The sequence below is a fragment of the Sorghum bicolor genome, chromosome 4, assembly GCF_000003195.3.
Source record: "Sorghum bicolor cultivar BTx623 chromosome 4, Sorghum_bicolor_NCBIv3, whole genome shotgun sequence".
NCBI classification, from domain to species: Eukaryota; Viridiplantae; Streptophyta; class Magnoliopsida; order Poales; family Poaceae; genus Sorghum; species Sorghum bicolor.
The window spans coordinates 52,649,538-52,667,782 of NC_012873.2; the positions used below are offsets into that span (position 1 = coordinate 52,649,538).

Genomic DNA, 18,245 nt, shown 5'->3' on the forward strand with positions numbered 1-18,245 from the left:
AAGAGGATAAAAAGAAACGACATGAAGATTTATACAAACGTTGACGTACCAAAGCAAATTGCTACTTTATGAACTACTGATCTGGTGCCCGTCAGTTTCAAGACCAAGTGGGCTGGCACACAACCAAAGACCAAAAACTTTTTAAGATCTCTTGACACATCGAATTTTATGGCATATACATAGAGTATTAAATATAGACGAAAACAAAAACTAATTGTACAGTTTACCTGTAAATCGCAAGATGAATCTTTTGAGCCTAGTTAGTCTATAATTGGACAATAATTACCAAATAAAAACGAAAATGTTACAGTACCAAAAAAACAAAAAAAAATTCGAAACTAAACAAGACGAAGAGTTCTACAATCCATGCCATTCCACCACACATGCATGTTCACATCTTGTCAGCTAGGCAAAATTCAGAGATACATGAACTCATACTTTTGGGTTATTTGGATCATGACTGTTTTTTTCCGAATCGAGACATTCCTCGTCTCCATTAATCATTTAGCCGAAATACAACAGTCTAAAGATAGTTCGGAGAGCCGTAACTAGAAAAGAACACAAATCTAAGGAGACCTATTTGGTTCTCCTCCCTGGAGCTACTTAGCCCGGACAGCGTTCTCAAGCGTTAAATTTCGGTCATCTGATGCCTGAGAGAGAGACCGTAAACTAAACACATCCTAATATAAACCTGCTAGACCCCTGTACTCATGTCCATCTGATTCAGATGAAACGACGGTCAAAGGCCAAAAGCACACCCAACCAAGTCAGTGGGGATCATCAATCATGACCACGTTGGTGCCGCCAATTTCTTTCATCACCTACGATCGATTTTCACCTAGTCACCCACCACTTGACAATATAAAGACTAGTGGGGCCGCCGAAATGGGCAAAGGTAAAAACTTACAGTACTGTTTGACAACAAAGTCCGAAATATACACATTAATTAAAAGTTAAAACCATATATCCTCAAAGCCTGTTGAAGCACCACAGTGCTCAGTTCAGTTAGACCCGTCTCAATAGAAGATTTCATCCCACTGTTTTTTAAGACGTGACGATATTGATAACTGTGAATGAAATAGACTGAGTGAGGATTTCGTCTTGCAGTTTCCAACGTATTTAGATTTTGGAAACAGTGCAGAAGAGTTTCATTTTTATAAAACTCTTTCTACTCCGACAGAACTCTTGTCATCTCTCTCTTTTATTAATATGGTGCTACATCAGCGTAACTAATGTCTAAAACTCTGACGAAACTACATTAAGAGTAGCTCTGGTCTGCTCTGTGCAAGAGGATGGATGACGGAAGGCGGGAAGGAGGAGGAGATGGCACGCATAGCTAGCCGCACGTGATCGTCATGATGAAATGAAAGACTCTCAATGGGAGGTGTCATGCAGTTTCTAAATTTTAGAAAACAGAGCTGAGTCGTTTTACCACTATGAAACGTTTCTCTTCTCTCATCTTCTCAAATCATGTAAAGATTCTACTTCTAATGACATGTCATCATATTTAATATGTATGAAATGTTCATTAAAACTAGCCTTACCACCGAGTTGGTGCAAAACAAACCACTGATGGAGTGATGGAGCAACCCAAAGCATCCAGGCTGGAGCGACTGGCGCAGGCACGTCAGCTCCCACGTGGCCGATGCGGGGTCCTAAACTATTCCTTCTCCCTCGACGCCCTTCCCATTCTCCCAACGAAACCCGCGCGCAGGGCATAAAAGCCCGACCAACCGACCGACCCCAGCTCACCCCAACCAGCCACCACCACCAGGTCCAGTCCAGGAGCCACCAGAGGCCGGCCCCGATGCCCGCCTCGCCGTCGCGCCCCACGCCGGCTCCGGCCACGCCGCCCTCCGCCGTAGCCACGCCTCGCCGGCGCCGGCGCCTCCTCCAGGGGAAGCCCAATAACTCCCACCACCACCACCACTCGCCGTCGCCGTCCCTGATGCAGGCGCCGCCGGCGGCGTCCCCGTTCTCCTTGTTCCCGCCGAGGTCGCCGTCGCCGTTCCACCGGTTCCTCCCGTCCCCGCTGCGCGCCTCCGCCGTGCCCTTCTCGTGGGAGCACCGCCCGGGCATCCCCAAGACGCCCGCCCGGAACCGCAGCTCCAGCTCCAAGGGCGGCAGCGGCATCAAGGCGCTCCCGCTCCCGCCGTCGCTCCTCGCCCGCTCCTGCGCCGGCGGCTCCGACCCCTACGCCTCCGTCGTCCCGGCCGAGTACGCCGCCGCCATGGACCGCCCGCCGGCGCGCCAGCTGGGCGCCTCCGGCTCCGGCTGGAGGGTGCGCGTGCGCCGGACCCGCGGGCGCCGGTCGCCCAGCAGGCTCGGCGACGCCCTCGCCGAGTGGCTGTCCATGCTCAGCCTCTACCGCTCCTGCAAGCGCGCCGCCGCCTGCTTCGCCGCAAAGGTCAAGTCGCCGGCGGCCTAAGCTGAGCCCCGACCGCGCGCCGAGAGATAAGTCGTCGTCGTCGTTGCCCGCAATCTGCTGCGACTTCCAGTTCTTAGTCTCATCTCCATCTCCCACTCCCAGCTCGCGCGCGTGTGTGTGTGTGTGTGTGATGTGCGTTGGTGATAGCAAAGATTGGTGTGCGTGATGGCGTTTGCATTTGTGCGATGATAATTCACTGTAAATTACTCGAGTTACTAGTATATTACAGTAAATAGGAGTAGCAGTACTACAAGTTGTATTTTAGCGTTGCCAATAATTCGTGAGGCGCCGCCGCACCATTAATTGCAGGCAGTCAATGGAATGTTTTGGTGCTGTTGGTGATCTTTAATTATTGGGTTTACGTTCAAAAGTTCACCGGGAACTTTTAAGCTTGTGGTTGAATTCAGCTGGGCGGCCACTGCTGACATCAAAAGTCGAAGCGTAGACATTAATGAAAAAAATTGACAGTAAAATAAAAAAGTCGAAGCGTGTGATCCTGAAAAGCTGATGAAGCTGATGATGATGATGAAAAGATGAAGGTGTGTAAGCATGACATATGTCTATATATATATATATATATATATATATATATATCCTCAAATATGCAAGTTTGACCTATTTTTTTTATGCAACCGTCGAAGAAATACAGATTATTTGGCACATGCAAGAAAAACTACAGACAACATGCCTTAAATGGAGTAGTATTTTGCTTCTACTAGGAACACCTAAAATTTTGTGAACGTGTATACTACTGTACTTTATTTTGGAAAATAGTCCTATGTGTTTAGTATCTGAATTAAAGTGCTCCTGCTAAGGACTAATCTTAGAGGAGTGTAACAATCGATTTTTTTTTGTTACACCAATTGTTCCAGAAACTACTAGATTAGAAAATAAATGTAAATTTAAAGTAACTTAACAGTTAATCTAGCCTAGTTTCATTTTAACTAGCGCACTAATAAGGGTATAGTGGGGGAACATATCCACCCATGTTTAAATTTTCAAATTGAAAGATTTATTATTCTAGAATTATTGATTCACAAAAGAAAACATTGTAATTAGAAATTCAGTTACTAGAGACCTTAACCACACTTGGTAGGTAGAATAAACCTGTGCTAGGATTATAGTTTAGCTTTTAAAAAAATAGGATTACTCCTTAGCAAATTTTTTGCCAAAGCGTCAATCATCCACGCCCACACTCGATCGCGCCCCACTCTCCCATCTCTAGGCGAGCTCCTCCTCCCTGGCGGCTGCGCCTGCATCCCAACCGTACCCGCATCTGCGCCCGCCCCATCTCCTTCCCCAACTCCGGCAGGCTTAGAAGATAAGGGGTTTAGGGAAGGAAGGCCAAACATGTGGTGGGGACGGCGACATGGTATTTAGGGGCCCTGATGGCAGTGCGGCTGGGTCAGGTCAGAGTGATGGAGCTTCTGGCCGGAGCTCGCCACAGAAGGAGGGGATCGGCAAGAAGGCGACGCCGTAGGTGCGCTAGGGTTTCACCAGAGCTCCATGGTCGTGGCTGCGGCCATGGAGCTCAAATGAAGCCCTAGCGCATCGTGACGAGGCGGCCGGGGCGAGGAGGAGGAGGACGACAGCAAGGAGGTTGTGGAGAAGGGCGCGGTCGCCGGCGAGGCATGTGAGGAAGGCACCGGCAAGGACGAGATGGAGGGCTACAATGATAGCAAACCATTATTCATGACCCCATGTCCAGTAAAATATATGATCCAATAATCAGTGTTTCTTCTTTACACAAAAAGGTTGTCAAACTATTTAGCCTAGTTCTTGCTCTCTTCGAACCATAATAAGTAGGAAGTGTTACATAAATTACATGCGGAAGCCGGAGGGAGTCCTTGATAATGTATAGTATAAGAGTAATCTTATTGTCTAGAAATTAATTTATTCAAGGGACGATGAAAAGAGTACAGAATGCATTGCTAGTTACATCTACTGCCCGGTTAATTATACGCAAAGCAAGTGCCATGTTTCCCTTAAAGAAAGCACTACTAGTTACATCACGCAATGCAAGCGCCGGAAACGACAACAAGGAAACGATCGAATTTCTGTGACGAGGGGTGTGTGTGTGTATAGATAGATCTAGCTAGCTTTGTGTTAACCGACAGCTTGGTGCTGCGACATGCACAAAGCATGCATGCATGCACCCACCAAATCACGCAGTATTCTGTGGTTGTCAGGACGAGCTAGTTGCTGTGCGTGCACATAGTACTTGCATGCCGCAGTCTAAAAACTCTGCTTCCTCCTCTACGACGACGCACCTGCAGTGCGTGCATATCTTAACTGCTACATTAACAATCGGATAAATATAAAATGCATACATTAATACATAATATCTCCATCTCCATATATATATATATATGTGATTTGTCCATATGTGTGCACCGTCTCCTGATAATGAACTTACTCCCGCTCCCCTTTACTTTACGAACCTAAAAGAATCCACGAAAAATTTCTCCCTTTCTCCATATGTATACATGCATGGAACTTTGCACATATAGATGTGGCGTATACATATATGCCCTTTCGGTTGTATATGCTTTGATTTGAACAGATATCGTGGTGTCCTGTTGGTTTGTCTTATTAAGCCGTACTTTTTCTGTGAGCCAACAATATTTTTCTCTCACAATAATCAGCGAACAATATTTTTCTCTCACAGTAAACCGACTATGTGATTCAAACAGCTAGCACCACATATTTATTATGTCACGTTCTCGCCAACTTTTTAACTTTTAAGAACTTGCTCGGTCAATTTTCAACCTGAGGGGATTAGAGCTAAACGAAAAAGCCCTTACAAAACATTTAGAATTCATTAAGGAGGATCATAATTCAAGTATTATTACCCCCCTCTGTTTTAAATTATATATACTAGTTCACTTTAATTTGTCATATAGTCAGACTTCTCTAATTTTAACTAAACTTTATAGAAAAACACCAATATCTACACTTTGAATTAATTTCATTAGATACTCTATGGAATGGTATATTATATTTTTGTGAATTAATTTCATTAGATACTCTATGGAATAATTTTTTTTGTAGTGTAAGTTTGACGTAAGATAAAGTCAAAGTACATTACAGTTAGAGAGAATACCACCCATTAACCTGTTCGCTTGAACTTATTAACCGAATCAGTCAGCTATTCAACAGTGTTTTCTCTTACAACAAATCAGTCAATAATATTTTCTGCCACGGCTTATCAACAATGTCATTTTGTTTATTTATCTGTTGATAATTGATGGAAAATGGGTGGCGCGGCACGGGCCCATTTATTAGACACAACCCGTTTAGTTATGGACACAATTGGCATGGGTAGATTTTTTTTATATAACTGGATTTAATAAATCAGTGTAGGGGCTCCGGTCCCTCTAGCTTCCTAAAAAAACATGTCACAGCTATTCAAGCGGCGATTTCACTTTTTTTTTATCTTTTTGCACAGATTTCTATTCAAACGCACATTTCAAATTTATATGAATATAGGACTACTATTCATGTTTTTATAAGTCCTTTTTTCAAATGGGAGCACTGGATACGTTCTTGTCTTTCTTTGAATTTATTTTGTGATGATCGCCGGCTGGACGTATGGGGACTGCCGTGGGTAAAATGTCCTGACGCCAGCCCGGTGTTAGCGTGTTTCCTACAGAATGGCGGCGCGTCACGTACAGTACTTTCGTGTGCGTTGTCCTTGTCACTGGGATCACACGTGATCACTGATCACCGTATTGGTATTAATTACACTCCCTCAGTGTCATGTCACTCCAATACTACTATGCTCCTTAATTAGCTCCTGTTAAGTTACGCTACAACACAATCATAAACCAATTTTGTTTCAACCAGACGGTTTTCAAAACCCTGCTACTACCTTATAAATAAGATATTATTTTTTGAGTGACATATATAAATAAGATATGTATAGTGATGGTTTTAAAACCATTCTCACAAGTTAATAAGTCAAAAAAGTATTGTTTTACCCAAGAAAATCTCAAACTCACGACCTCTTAGCACACGAGCTCTCCTACTAACACACCATATGTATGCCTATGACCAAGCATAGGATGCTATCCTGTTGTATTAGTTTTATACTAAATCTTATATTCAACATTTCACCTCTTAAAAAGAAAATTAAACTACAAAGTTTTAGATCTCATGAAATACTACAACTTTGTTAATTATAGGCGAGTTTTCATTTTGGGTTGTTTCAAAATATCGAAAATTTAAGTTTGATATTCTAAGAACTTAAGTGTATATTTAGGTCCCTAAACGATGTCAAATAAAAAAATCAAATAAATGCCTCCATAAGACTTTATTTGAATAAGTCATCAGTTATTTTTTATGTCAATGCATGCCTCTAAATTTCAAATGGATAGATTGTCAGCTGAATCTATTTCTAAGCTAAAGTGCAACAAATAAAATAATTCTAGAGATGGTTTCCAATACGAATGCCCCCCTCCCCCCACCCAAAAAAAAAAGTAAGACGACTACAAAAATCATGCGTGTAAATTGTATAGGCTCCTTGTGTATAGAATTAGCTTAGCTTGCTTAATTTAATACAATAATTGCGAGCACCCTGTGGTTTGGTGGTGTAGAGGAAATGGATTCTCTGTAGCTAATCAATCGGCGGCCTTTGCCGTCGTGGTCGTGGTCGTTGCTCACCGGCGCACGACGCATGCAGGTAAAAGCGGCCGACGGAATTAATTCCACACCTACGTCCTAGTTACGTCGGTGGATCGCCGGCTAATTAGGCTCGTTTGGTTCCTGCTGTTTTTTTTTTTTAAAAAAAAACTTTCATCACATTCGAATGTTTGGACACATGCGTGGCTAAACAATAATTTATGAGATAAATTTTTGAGTCTAATTAGTCTATAATTAGATACTAATTGTTAAATAAGGCCTTGTTTAGTTCCGAAAAGATTCGGATTTCGGTATTGTAGCACTTTTATTTGTTTGTGGCAAATATTGTCCAATTAATTATAGACTAACTAGGATCAAAAGATTCGTCTCGTGATTTACAGGCAAACTGTGTAATTAGTTTTATTTTCGTCTATATATAAAGTTTCATGCATGTGCCGCAAGATTCGATATGACGAAGAATCTTGAAAACTTTTTGGATTTTGGGATAAACTAAACAAGGCCTAAACAAAAATACTATAGTAACCTTTAACACCTCCAACCAAACATATGGAAGCAGGTAGCGAACATGTACGCAGTTAATTTGACACATGCGCTTGCCCACCTCGGCCAACTCTGGTTGCTGATCGGCTGATCGGCTCCTATATCTGCCTCTGTTGCAGAATGCCATATATGTAATTAAAAGACTTTGGGTTTGTTCTCTACATTATAATTACAAGAGATTCGTATACGTTAGACAGTAATAACAAATCAAGACGCATGTATAGGTCCTTGAAAGTTGAGACCCCTGGCCTAGATATGACATTAGATAGCGAGCTTTTAGTTTCTTCAAGCACTGTATATGAGGAAGAAATTAAAACAGTACTAGTATCTACGAGTAGTAGTATATGATTAATGACAACCAACTAACTTTGGTTAATTACAAATCTACTACTAATAAATAGGAGTATATATTTCCGCATTACACTCTACAAAGGCTTAGGCCTTGTTTAGTTCCTAAAAGTTTTGGGAAATGGACACTGTAGCACTTTTGTTTGTATTTGACAAATATTGTCCAATCATGGAGTAACTAGGTTCAAAAGATTCATCTCGTCAATTCCGACCAAACTGTACAGTTAGTTTTTATTTTCGTCTATATTTAATACTTCATGCATACGTCTAAAGATTCGATGTGACGGAGAATGTGAAAAATTTTGCAAAATTTTCTGGGAAGTAAACAAGGCCTTACAATACAACAACACGTTTAATTAATGCTCAGGCACTAGCGTTGCACATGAATTACTGGTTGGTTTTGGTCAGAAATTAAAGGTGCACCAATGGGCGACACTCTCTCTTGCTGTTGTCGTTACTCGACAGTTGCACTTTAGCCTGAAACACATGGAGTCGTAATAATATCTGTGATGATGCGTCCTCATCACTTTCCGTTAGTTAATCATCGAGCTGCTGGAGAGCTAAATCTAGCAGCAGGTTATCTTCTCCCTTCCCTGCAAGATTACATGCACACTACTTTACTCTATTTTGCAACTGCCTCCATCAAAAGAAGAAGAAAAAAAAACTAGCAGCAGGACATCATAGCTTATCTAAAAATTTAATATTTTTTCAATATTATTTCCATTATTGGTTAGGTCATGTCTTCTCACATCATATATATATATATATACGGCAACGCTATATATATTGTAAACAAAAAGAAAAAGAGAGAATAATACACTTTTGACCTAGTTTTGACCTAGTTGGCTGTTTTTTCGGCTAATTCTGATGCTAATTTATTATAAAAGAAAAATATTACTCATGTACTTCCACAAATCTCTCTTTGCCAAAAACTCAAAAGCACGCGAGGAGCGTGCGGTTCGCTTTTTTTTTTAACGAAAACTGAGTAACTTTGGCAAGGCAGTGCCAGTGGGCCAGTGTGGGCGTACGTATATATATAAAAATACTGGTATCTTAACGTCTACGTCGTCCAGCATGAGCATGGGACACGGATACATGGCATGCGCCGCACGTAATAATGCATGCCCGAGTCGGCCCGCAGGTCCCGTACGTCATCGATCCCGCTGGTCCAGCTTTGCCCGCTTCTTTGGGTACATGTTGCATTTGGATCGCGAGCTTTGATGGACGACGCGCGTGTCGACGGGCCGGAACGGACCGGACCCTATGGGGCTATGGTTGGATTCTGCGGGCACACCGAAACCGATTTGGGTGAAAATTCAGTAAAAAAAACCAAACCCGCGGATACTCGAAACCCGAATGGTTATCCGAAACCCGTGGATATATAGACACATATTCACATGTATAAACAAACCACAAATAATAAATATTTTCATGAGTTAACTTTGAATAAATTTAATAATCTAAGTAAATAAATTATTATTATCATATTATAAAATATAAATTTTAATTTCAAATGATTTATTTCGGATATCCATTGGATATCCACGGGTGGAAAACCAAACCTGATCGGTTTCGGGGCCCCGAACCCGAAAACCGTGAACGAAAAACTACCACCAAAACCAAAACCGTTAGATCCGAAACCCGCGGATATCCGAACCAAAACCGACCCGCTGCCATTCTTACCGGGCATGTAACCTAGGGCTTGTTTGGTCGCGTGACCAAGAAGACTAAACTATTTTAACTTCTTTTTAGGCAGATCTTGTTTAATTGGTAATTTTTTTTTTAGATTTGGATATTATAGTATTTTCGTTTATATTTAATAATTATTATTTAATTATAAACTAACTAGGCTTAAAAGATTCGTCTCACAAATTACAGATAAAACATGTAATTAGATATTTTTTAATCTATATTTAATGTTTTATGTATGTGTCTATATATTCGATGTGACGAAAAATCTTAAAAAATTTTGAGAATTTTTAGAAACTAAACAAAGGCCTCAGTGTGTTTAAACCTTTAGCTACTAATAAAATAATTAAAGTTTAGCTATCTAAAATTTAGCAAGAGTAACCAAAAGAAAAGAGGGCCCTTCTAACCTTCACACGCACCATATACGTGTGGACCGGGTGTTGAAACGGCTATTTATTACGAAGACACACGTACGTATGTACTCCGTATGCCATTGCTTGCTTCTGGTCTCTGAGCCGTCGTCACCCCATGTGATGCAAAGACGACGAAGGTGTCGTCATGCATGGCATTCATTCCATGGGCTGCACGTAAGCTGCGTCACTGCGTTAGCAATGGCGGCGGAAAAAGAGCTAGAGGACGCCGACGCCGAGCGAGGATCGCAAGCATGCAACGGCGGGGGCGCATTTGTGAACAAGCATGGATTGCCGAGCCGCATGGCGATCGAGCTGGTACGCACGGCGAGATCGTCCGTTTCCCGTGGCGGTTGGTTACCTGGTACTGGTAGTACGTAGCGCGCACACACACAGCATCCGCGTCGACGTCCTTTGTAACTTCCCCAAATTTGCTGACACAGTAGTCGCTCGCTCTTCAGCTGAATTGTCCGTCTCTTCCTCACCGATCTCATCTCTCTGCAGGGCCGTCTCAATAATTTTAACGGCGCAAGTGAGATAGTAAGGGTCTAGTAATATAATTTTTTAATACAACGATTGAAACATAAGCACTAATAATAAGAATTAACTTGCAACATAGGTTTGAGGAAGCTAGGCATGTCTCTCATCATGTGTGAATGAGTGGTGTCGCTTGTCGTGGCTTCACAATGTCTCGCCGCACAAAGCGATATCACCGTATTTGGCAATTGGAAGGTGAAAACGGTCAACTAATCAGGATTGATCGACGATCATGAATAGCTAAATATCTGAATAGGAAGTGATGACAAGCTAATTTCTTATTTTCAAGTTGTGCTAAGTGTATGAACATGTAAAGTTCCATTTCAATATTCCAAATATATATTATAAGTACTATATATATAGACATATATTTATGCATGGGCCCCTCCATGGAATGGCCCCCCAGCCGTCGCACCTGTTGCCCTCCCCTCTAAGACCGCCATGCTCTGGTGGTTCCAGCCTTTCATCCGGGTTCCGGAGAGCCTATGCGAAGCGGTATCGCAATTTTTTTTCCTCTGAACACAGCACATCATGTTCTCACAGACTACTGAGATTCATATCCAGCAGGAGAGAGTCAATAGAAAACTGTCTTTCTCCTGCTTGCAAATTCTATGATCTATATTGTGAGGCCATGTGCACTTAAGGGTAAAATTTACTTTACTCATTCACCAGGCAAGGCATGGTGGCAGGAATAGCGTCTCCAGGGCTCCTGGCCTACATATATGTGATCTGCCGATGCATAATCTTGGGCCTTGTTTAGTTTGCAAAAGATTTCGGATTTTGGTATTGTAGTATTTTGGTTTATTTGTGGTAAATATTGTCTAATCATAAATTAACTAGGCTTAAAAGATTCGTCTCATAAATTATAGACAAATTGTGCAATTAATTTTTATTTTCTTTTATATTTAGTGCTTTATACATGTGCCACAAGATTTAATGTGATAGGAAATATTGAAAAGATTTTGAATTTCGGGATGAACTAAATGGATGACTTCCCAGCAAGCCCAAAGCAGGAGCATGCTTTACGGCTTTACTATAGTCAACTTGCACTGGGAGACGGGAGTGCATGCCTACTGCATTCTCGGTTCGCTACTCGTAACGTATAATAATGACATATGTACAGTTATTACAGCTTACAAGCAACAAAGTTTGTTTTGGCCTCATGATTGATTTGGCACGGTACATATACAAATACTGACCGCCCGCCCGAGTCACACAAACACAAACAAAAAAAAAATCTTGCCTATGTATGTGTGCTATATATATCCATCCTGCAGTGTTTGTGTTTCTGCAGGCATTATGTATGCTAATCTCATACTACTAATCTGCTAGTAATAATCCACACGATCACTCATGAGGACATATCTTGGTTTCCCATTACTAAACCTGGCCTACTACACCTCTCCCTTCCTCTTCCTTCCCATCACACTCACACTTGACACTCACAAACATCCACGCCATGCATGCCATGCAGCATCATGCGTACACCACCTGTTTGCATGCTGGCTCCTGATGAACCCTCCCTCCACAACGACAACGCCCAGCCTCACGGGAATGGTCACGGTTGCTTCTGCTGCTGCACATCCACTCTGTCCATCACGTCCAGCGCCCCGCTGATCCGGTCGATGTCGAACCCAACAACCACGGGCGACGACGAGGCGGCGGGAGACCTGCCCGTCGCCAGGGGGAACACCCTGCCGCCGCCGTGCTCCCGCTCCCGCGACGACGGACAGGGGCAGTGGCTGCCGCTCTTGCTCAGCCTGTCGTTCCTGCTCAGCGCCAGCCTGTGGCCGCGGCGGGCCGCCGTCGACAGCTCCTGGCTCTTGCTCTTCCCAGTCGTCCCAGCGGACCGCCGCCGGGTGTAGGCGTCCTGCAGCATCTCGCGGTCTTCTCTGCTAAGCCCAGCAGCAGCGCCCCTGGACGAGGACGACGACGCTGCTGCTGCTGCTGCTGCTGACACCGGCGAGGAAACGCCGGCGTGCACCGGGGAACGCACAGGGGATCGGCTCGGTGACCTGTTGTTAGGCGGTGGCCTGCTGTAGCTGATCAGGATGTGGAGCCACACCACCAGGTCCAGTATGCACGCGTCGGTCTTCTCCTTGTCTGCGTGATACAGGGTCTCCATCCTCAGCGCGTCAGGTTGCCCAGCCTGTTTCCGAGAAAGATCGTTCCTGCACAAATCGATCGGAGAGTTCTTCTTTCTTCAGTTTGGGACCACACATTTAGCTTAGTACTTTGAGGAATAATAATTACGTATTAAAAAGAATTGATGAGTGTCTTACCCTGTGTTCGCCCACTCACCAACCCATCCGAATCCATGGTGTGCTCTGGTTCATAGCATTACAACAAACAAGGGTAAACATCAAAGTCGATTCTACTTTTCTATAGCTAAAACAATTTGATTTGAAGTACCTGGCCGTATTATTGGCAACCGGGACAATCCATTGTAAAGTTTTCTCCATCGAACTCCTGATTTTAGTGATCGGAACCTAACGCAGCAGGAAATAATGTTTAGAATTCCTTCAAAAAAAAGTAATGTTTAGAAAAATAAAGCTCCCGTGAGGATGTTATCGATGTGGATAATGGAGCATCGTATTCCACAGCATCAGAGTACCTCTTCAGATTCTGTGGAAGTTAGCAGTCTTGTTCGAAGAGCAGACTTGACATTTGGGGGCAGACCTTGATAGAGCGCATCTCTTGTACTTTGAGGGGGAACAGAGCTTCGGGAAACCTTAAGCAGCAACACGAATATCAGTCAGTAAACAGTTCCCAGGACTGTTCAACAAGTATTTTGTTGAAACTATGTTCCAATTATGCATTTATGCTACATTCCTTTTTTTTTCCAGAACAAAAGTTGCAAGATTTCCGTATGATGACTGATTGGCTATAAAAATAGCACTTCTAAGCGAAGATTTCCATGTTTCAGAATGTAGTAACCCAACCGGCTTTTTGGACCTTATCCTATAACATCATTGACCAATATGGCTACAGGTTGTGTGGACATAGAACCAAATATCTAGAGAATGTATACAGCATATTTGGTCTGCTAGTTTCAGCATAACCTATTGATAATTTGAATATGAAAAATAAATGCAGCTGACCAATGTGGACACATGCAAAAGAGAAATGAGGTAGCAAAATATATTTGAGCAAACACGAGACACTTACAATATTGTCAATCTGAGATATGATATTAGCATAGTGAAGAGAGAGACCAGCAGACCCCAACGTTTGACGGCTCTCTTGCAATTCGTTCGACTCTCCATCTACAAGAACAAAAGAACACAAAACAGACAAGTTAGTAGTAATTACTAGGTGGTAACCGTGACTGGTTTGATGACAAATATAGAGTGGGCGAGCAACCTTACCACAAGGCCCAAAAGTATCTCGAATCTCGACATGTAAGAACTGGACAATATCTACAAGCTTCTCCATGACCTACAAATAGGAGGTACAATTTGCATCATTCATCTTGCCCGTTAAAAGCAGAAAATTAGAAAAATTCCATCTCTGTACACTTCATCTTGTGCATGATTTGCATATGAACTACTTACATCATCAAGAGACTTAGACCAAAGAGACTTTTTCTTCAAATTATTTACATGCTTCCTCTGGCTCTTCAGTTCTTGTCTGATAATCTGAACAGTGTCCCCTGTCCGTTCATGGCAGTCAGTTATAAGTGTGCTGAGATCAGGGAATTGGATTGGCAGCAAAATAGCATCTGAAACTACGGGATACATGGATGAACATCGACATACCCCTTTCAAATGTAACTGATCTTTTCTCTTCCTCCAATTTACGGCGATAATCTTGCTCAAATCTATCCAATGCATGTAATTCATGGTAGAGATCCTATGGGACAAGTAGTGAAATAGCAACTAAATCAGAAAAGGCTAGAGGAATGAAATGGATTGCATGATCTGCAAAGGTTAACAAAAACCAAAGAAATGTAATCAAACACAGTTTGTTTTCTGTAAGAACACTAGAGACTTTGTCAATGTATGTAATACTCACACCAGTGTGTCGAACAAGGGTCATCAGTTGCTGCATATCTGCTTTTGCCATTTCTTTTAATTCTGGTTGGGGTGTAATTTCTGACCCTAGCCTGGAAACAAACGCAAGGACTAGTGAGATCATTACACAAGGAATCAATCATTAAGCCATGTTAACGGTGGGAACCTACTTGGAGAAATAACGATCTAGGTTGTGCCACTGAGGATCTTTGCAACGATTCCCAAATCTTATGACTTCTCGTGAAAATATACTCAGCTCTTGCCTGCAAAGATTCAATATGAAACCTTTTTATTATTTAGGAACGTTAAAGTTGGGCTATAACATCCGCTAAACCATCACAGAATTAAGATGCTAATATATGTGTTGGCAAACCTCTTGTCGGCTGCAGCAATTCTCATCAGATCATCCATGTTGCTTGAAACTAAACGTTGTACACCTTCTGATAGAAGGACCATCTCCTTCAAATAGTTCAGGCTTTCTTTGGACAAAGACTGCATGAGGCTCATGCCCTTAACTATTGTGTTTGCAACCTCGAATGCAAGGATTGATATTTTGTTCCCCTTTGTTGTTGGTCCTGCCACAAAACCACCTCCAGGGCTCAAACTTGACATGCTGCTGCCCAGATTATCTAGAACCTCTACTGCTTTCCCAAGTCCAGAGGTACTCTTTCTACCAAGGGCTATGCCTATGTCTGAAACCTGCAAGAACAGTCGACAAAAACAGCAGCATTATGAAATCAAGCTTCTTCTGAAGCACAGAAACCATGTCTGGATACACAACTCGATAGATTGACACAAGGTTCATGCTACAATGTAAGAACTTAGCTCCTCTCATTACCAATTAGATCGCAAAGTAACATTATTTTCAGCAAAATTATTGTCATTGCCCATTACACAATGTAATACAACACCTAAGTCTTAATGCACGATCCAGCATTTGTTTCCCAACAATGAACTAATCAATTTTGATGCTCAATTATACAAGCACATGTAAATCCAGAGGGAAAGACTTGCCTTGCTCGGACCGGCCTTGCCGGAGGCGCTTCTCCTAGGCTTCCCACCCTTGGCCTTCCTCGATTCAGCATGCGTCAAATGCGGCTCCTTGGACACCGAGCGACGAACCTTACTGCCCGTGGACGGCGGCGAGCCCTCATCAGACAGACGAAACGACTGATCGCTCACCTGGTTAGGATCCACCGCCTCCTCGACGGGCGCGGTCTTGTTCTTGCCGGCGGCTGAGAAGGTCCTGAAATCCTGCTCCACCACGAACCCCATCGCTCGGAAAGAGAGCTCCGCCGGCGATTTGTCCCCGGCGATCCCCGCCGAACACACGCCGCCCATGGTCACCAATGCCGACGCGCCAAGAAATCCAACAGCTCCACCAGCCGAGCACCTGTAAGATGCGAAATTGGCCGCGAATATCGCTCAATCCCACCCGACGCCGGCGTCCGTCGCCGCCAGCGATAACAACGAAGTAAATGAACGCCGAAAAGATGGAACGAAACTTACCCGCTCGAGTCGTCGCGTTGACGACGCTCCCGCCGAAGAAAAAAAAAATCAAAGCAGGAAGAAGGTGACCACCTCCAACAAACCAAGAACCAAGTGGGAAATGCGGCCTTTTGAACACCAAACAAGGGAAGGGAATAGAAGGTATCAACCACCAGGCAAGTACCGATGGGGAGGAACAAGACAAACCCAGGCCGCGAAATTCCGCCGCCGATTAGTCAAGAAAGCCGGCTTCAGAGAGACGGGAGGATTAGATTTTTTTTGACGGGACCCAACCGCCGTTGAAAACTGCAGAACGAGCGGAGGGAGGGACGCTCCGTGGCGGAGCCGAGAAGCGGCGACAGGCACCTCTCACCGGTGGTGTTGATGGCGGCGGCCGGACGGGTAGGAACCGCGTGCTTTTCAGTGGTTGTTCCGATGTGGATTTGATCGGAGAGGAGACACCGTGACAGTCGCGCTTGCTGGCTTTGCTTGTGTTTTGGTCTTTTCCGTGTCAGAAAATTATTTTATAAAAAAAATAAAATAAAGGGTGAATTGGCAAAGTCCACGGTTCTGAGGGGTTTATTAAATGCAGGGTCTGTCAGCCCACCGCCGCACTGACCTTTTTTTTGTGCGGGATTTGACTTTTGCGCTATTTGTCGACATAAAACCACCGGTTTTTCAAAGTCCCTGATATGCGACTCTGAATTTCATTTTGGTGGACATGAAATTTGGAGATAACCTACAAAAGTTTTTAAATGTTTGAAATCCCCATACTCACCTTTTTCTTCATGCGTTGACCATTCGTCACTTTAGTACTCCGTAGTTTAGACATGAATTCAACATGCATTCTACTATTGTGGGAAATCAGTGGGTGTAGATATATTAGTATTTATTAATGAAAAAAATATAATAATATAACAAAAAGAACAACTCAATATATTCTTTCTGTCCTTTTTAAGTATCTCCTAGATTTCTGTGTATGTAAGACTTTCTTAAGTTCAACTATATCTAATAGAAAACATTAGTAACATCTATATCTCCAAATAAGTATATATAAAAATATATTCAATGGTTAATCAACTACATATAGAAACCCTTGTATACATTTGGCCAAAGCTGAATATATTTACACTTAAAAGGGACCTAAGAAAGTAATTCTTCTATTATATTATAGAGTGAAGCCTCTATACATAGTTATATACTCCTTTTGTCCTTAAAAGAATAAATTTTTATGCTGAAAATTGTCCTAAAATAAATTAGCTTCTAAGGACAGTTTCAATGCTAGAAACTATATTTAGTTTTTATACCTATTAATTTTCATAGACACTTAATATAGAAACTATGGTTAATATAGAAACTATGGTCTCAATGGATATTTTGTACAAAGTAATTCTTTATCCAGTCACATTTATTCTCTCTTCATTCACAAACAATCATATCACTTTATGTCTTGATTCTCGTATAGATATTGTTTCTAATTTAAACCTGGTTTATATTTGTTGTTTTCTCTTTTCAATAAATACCTTGTCACAACAATAAAATACTTATGTGGCAGTATCTGCATTGGAAGTACCCTAACCCCTCACCGTCAGGCCCATTTATTTTCTCGAGCCTCCAGCAGTCATGTCCTTAGCAGGCGGGGTACGGAACATGGACACGTTTTCCGTTCCAGGAACTTCGTTCCGAAACGTGGAACGGGAACATCATGGAACATCGTTCCCAAATGTGGTGGAACATGAATCATATATAGGAGCAATCATAGGAACGTCAGTCCCAAGCGACTATGGAACTTCGTGGTGTGTGTGCATACTGCGCCGTGCCTGTCCGTGAGCGGTCGGCGAAAAATCTAGATGGTGATTGACTCATTGGCCTAGACCTGCAATGAGCCTTAAGGTTGGAGTTGGACAGCCCTAAATGAAACAAAAATACAATAGTAAACTATATCACGCTAGGAATCGAACTCATTTGATTCAAAACAACACGTAAAACTACCTGAGCCAACCAGTACGTCCCAAACACGTTCCTTTAGAAAGTGGAACACGTTCCGCAACTTAAAGGAACGAGACGAAGCTATATACCCCCTACGTTCCATAGTTTATAAGAATGTCGTACCGCATACCACGTTCCCGTACCACGTACCCTATGTTCCGA

The 18,245-nt window shown here is 42.7% G+C and overlaps 2 protein-coding genes across 2 annotated transcripts; one reads left to right on the top strand and one right to left on the bottom strand.

Moving 5' to 3' along the window:
• Positions 1,600-2,777, top strand: LOC8064255 (leucine-rich repeat extensin-like protein 5). The gene has a single exon (XM_002452206.2). The coding sequence runs from the start codon at positions 1,646-1,648 to the stop codon at positions 2,426-2,428; it is 783 nt and encodes a 260-aa protein (XP_002452251.2). The 5' UTR covers positions 1,600-1,645; the 3' UTR covers positions 2,429-2,777.
• Positions 11,695-16,569, bottom strand: LOC8063061. The gene is made up of 13 exons (XM_021460439.1): positions 16,116-16,569; positions 15,621-15,999; positions 14,980-15,305; positions 14,777-14,869; positions 14,608-14,698; positions 14,352-14,445; positions 14,148-14,245; positions 13,962-14,031; positions 13,762-13,859; positions 13,208-13,324; positions 13,006-13,082; positions 12,876-12,920; positions 11,695-12,764 (listed from the first exon to the last, which is right to left on the bottom strand). The coding sequence occupies exons 2-13, from the start codon at positions 15,945-15,947 to the stop codon at positions 12,152-12,154; spliced, it is 2,049 nt and encodes a 682-aa protein (XP_021316114.1). The 5' UTR covers positions 15,948-15,999; positions 16,116-16,569; the 3' UTR covers positions 11,695-12,151.

What these genes read in the sequence shown, in the direction of transcription:
- LOC8064255 (XM_002452206.2), top strand. Translation starts at nt 1,646, where the DNA reads ATGCGGGGTCCTAAACTATTCCTTCTCCCTCGACGCCCTTCCCATTCT.
- LOC8063061 (XM_021460439.1), bottom strand. Translation starts at nt 15,947, where the DNA reads ATGGGCGGCGTGTGTTCGGCGGGGATCGCCGGGGACAAATCGCCGGCG. An exon ending in ATCAGTTACATTTGAAAGGG is followed by an intron (nt 14,246 to 14,351) that starts GTATGTCGATGT and finishes ATGAACGGACAG; the next exon opens with GGGACACTGTTCAGATTATC. An exon ending in CTTCCACAGAATCTGAAGAG is followed by an intron (nt 13,083 to 13,207) that starts GTACTCTGATGC and finishes CTGCTGCGTTAG; the next exon opens with GTTCCGATCACTAAAATCAG.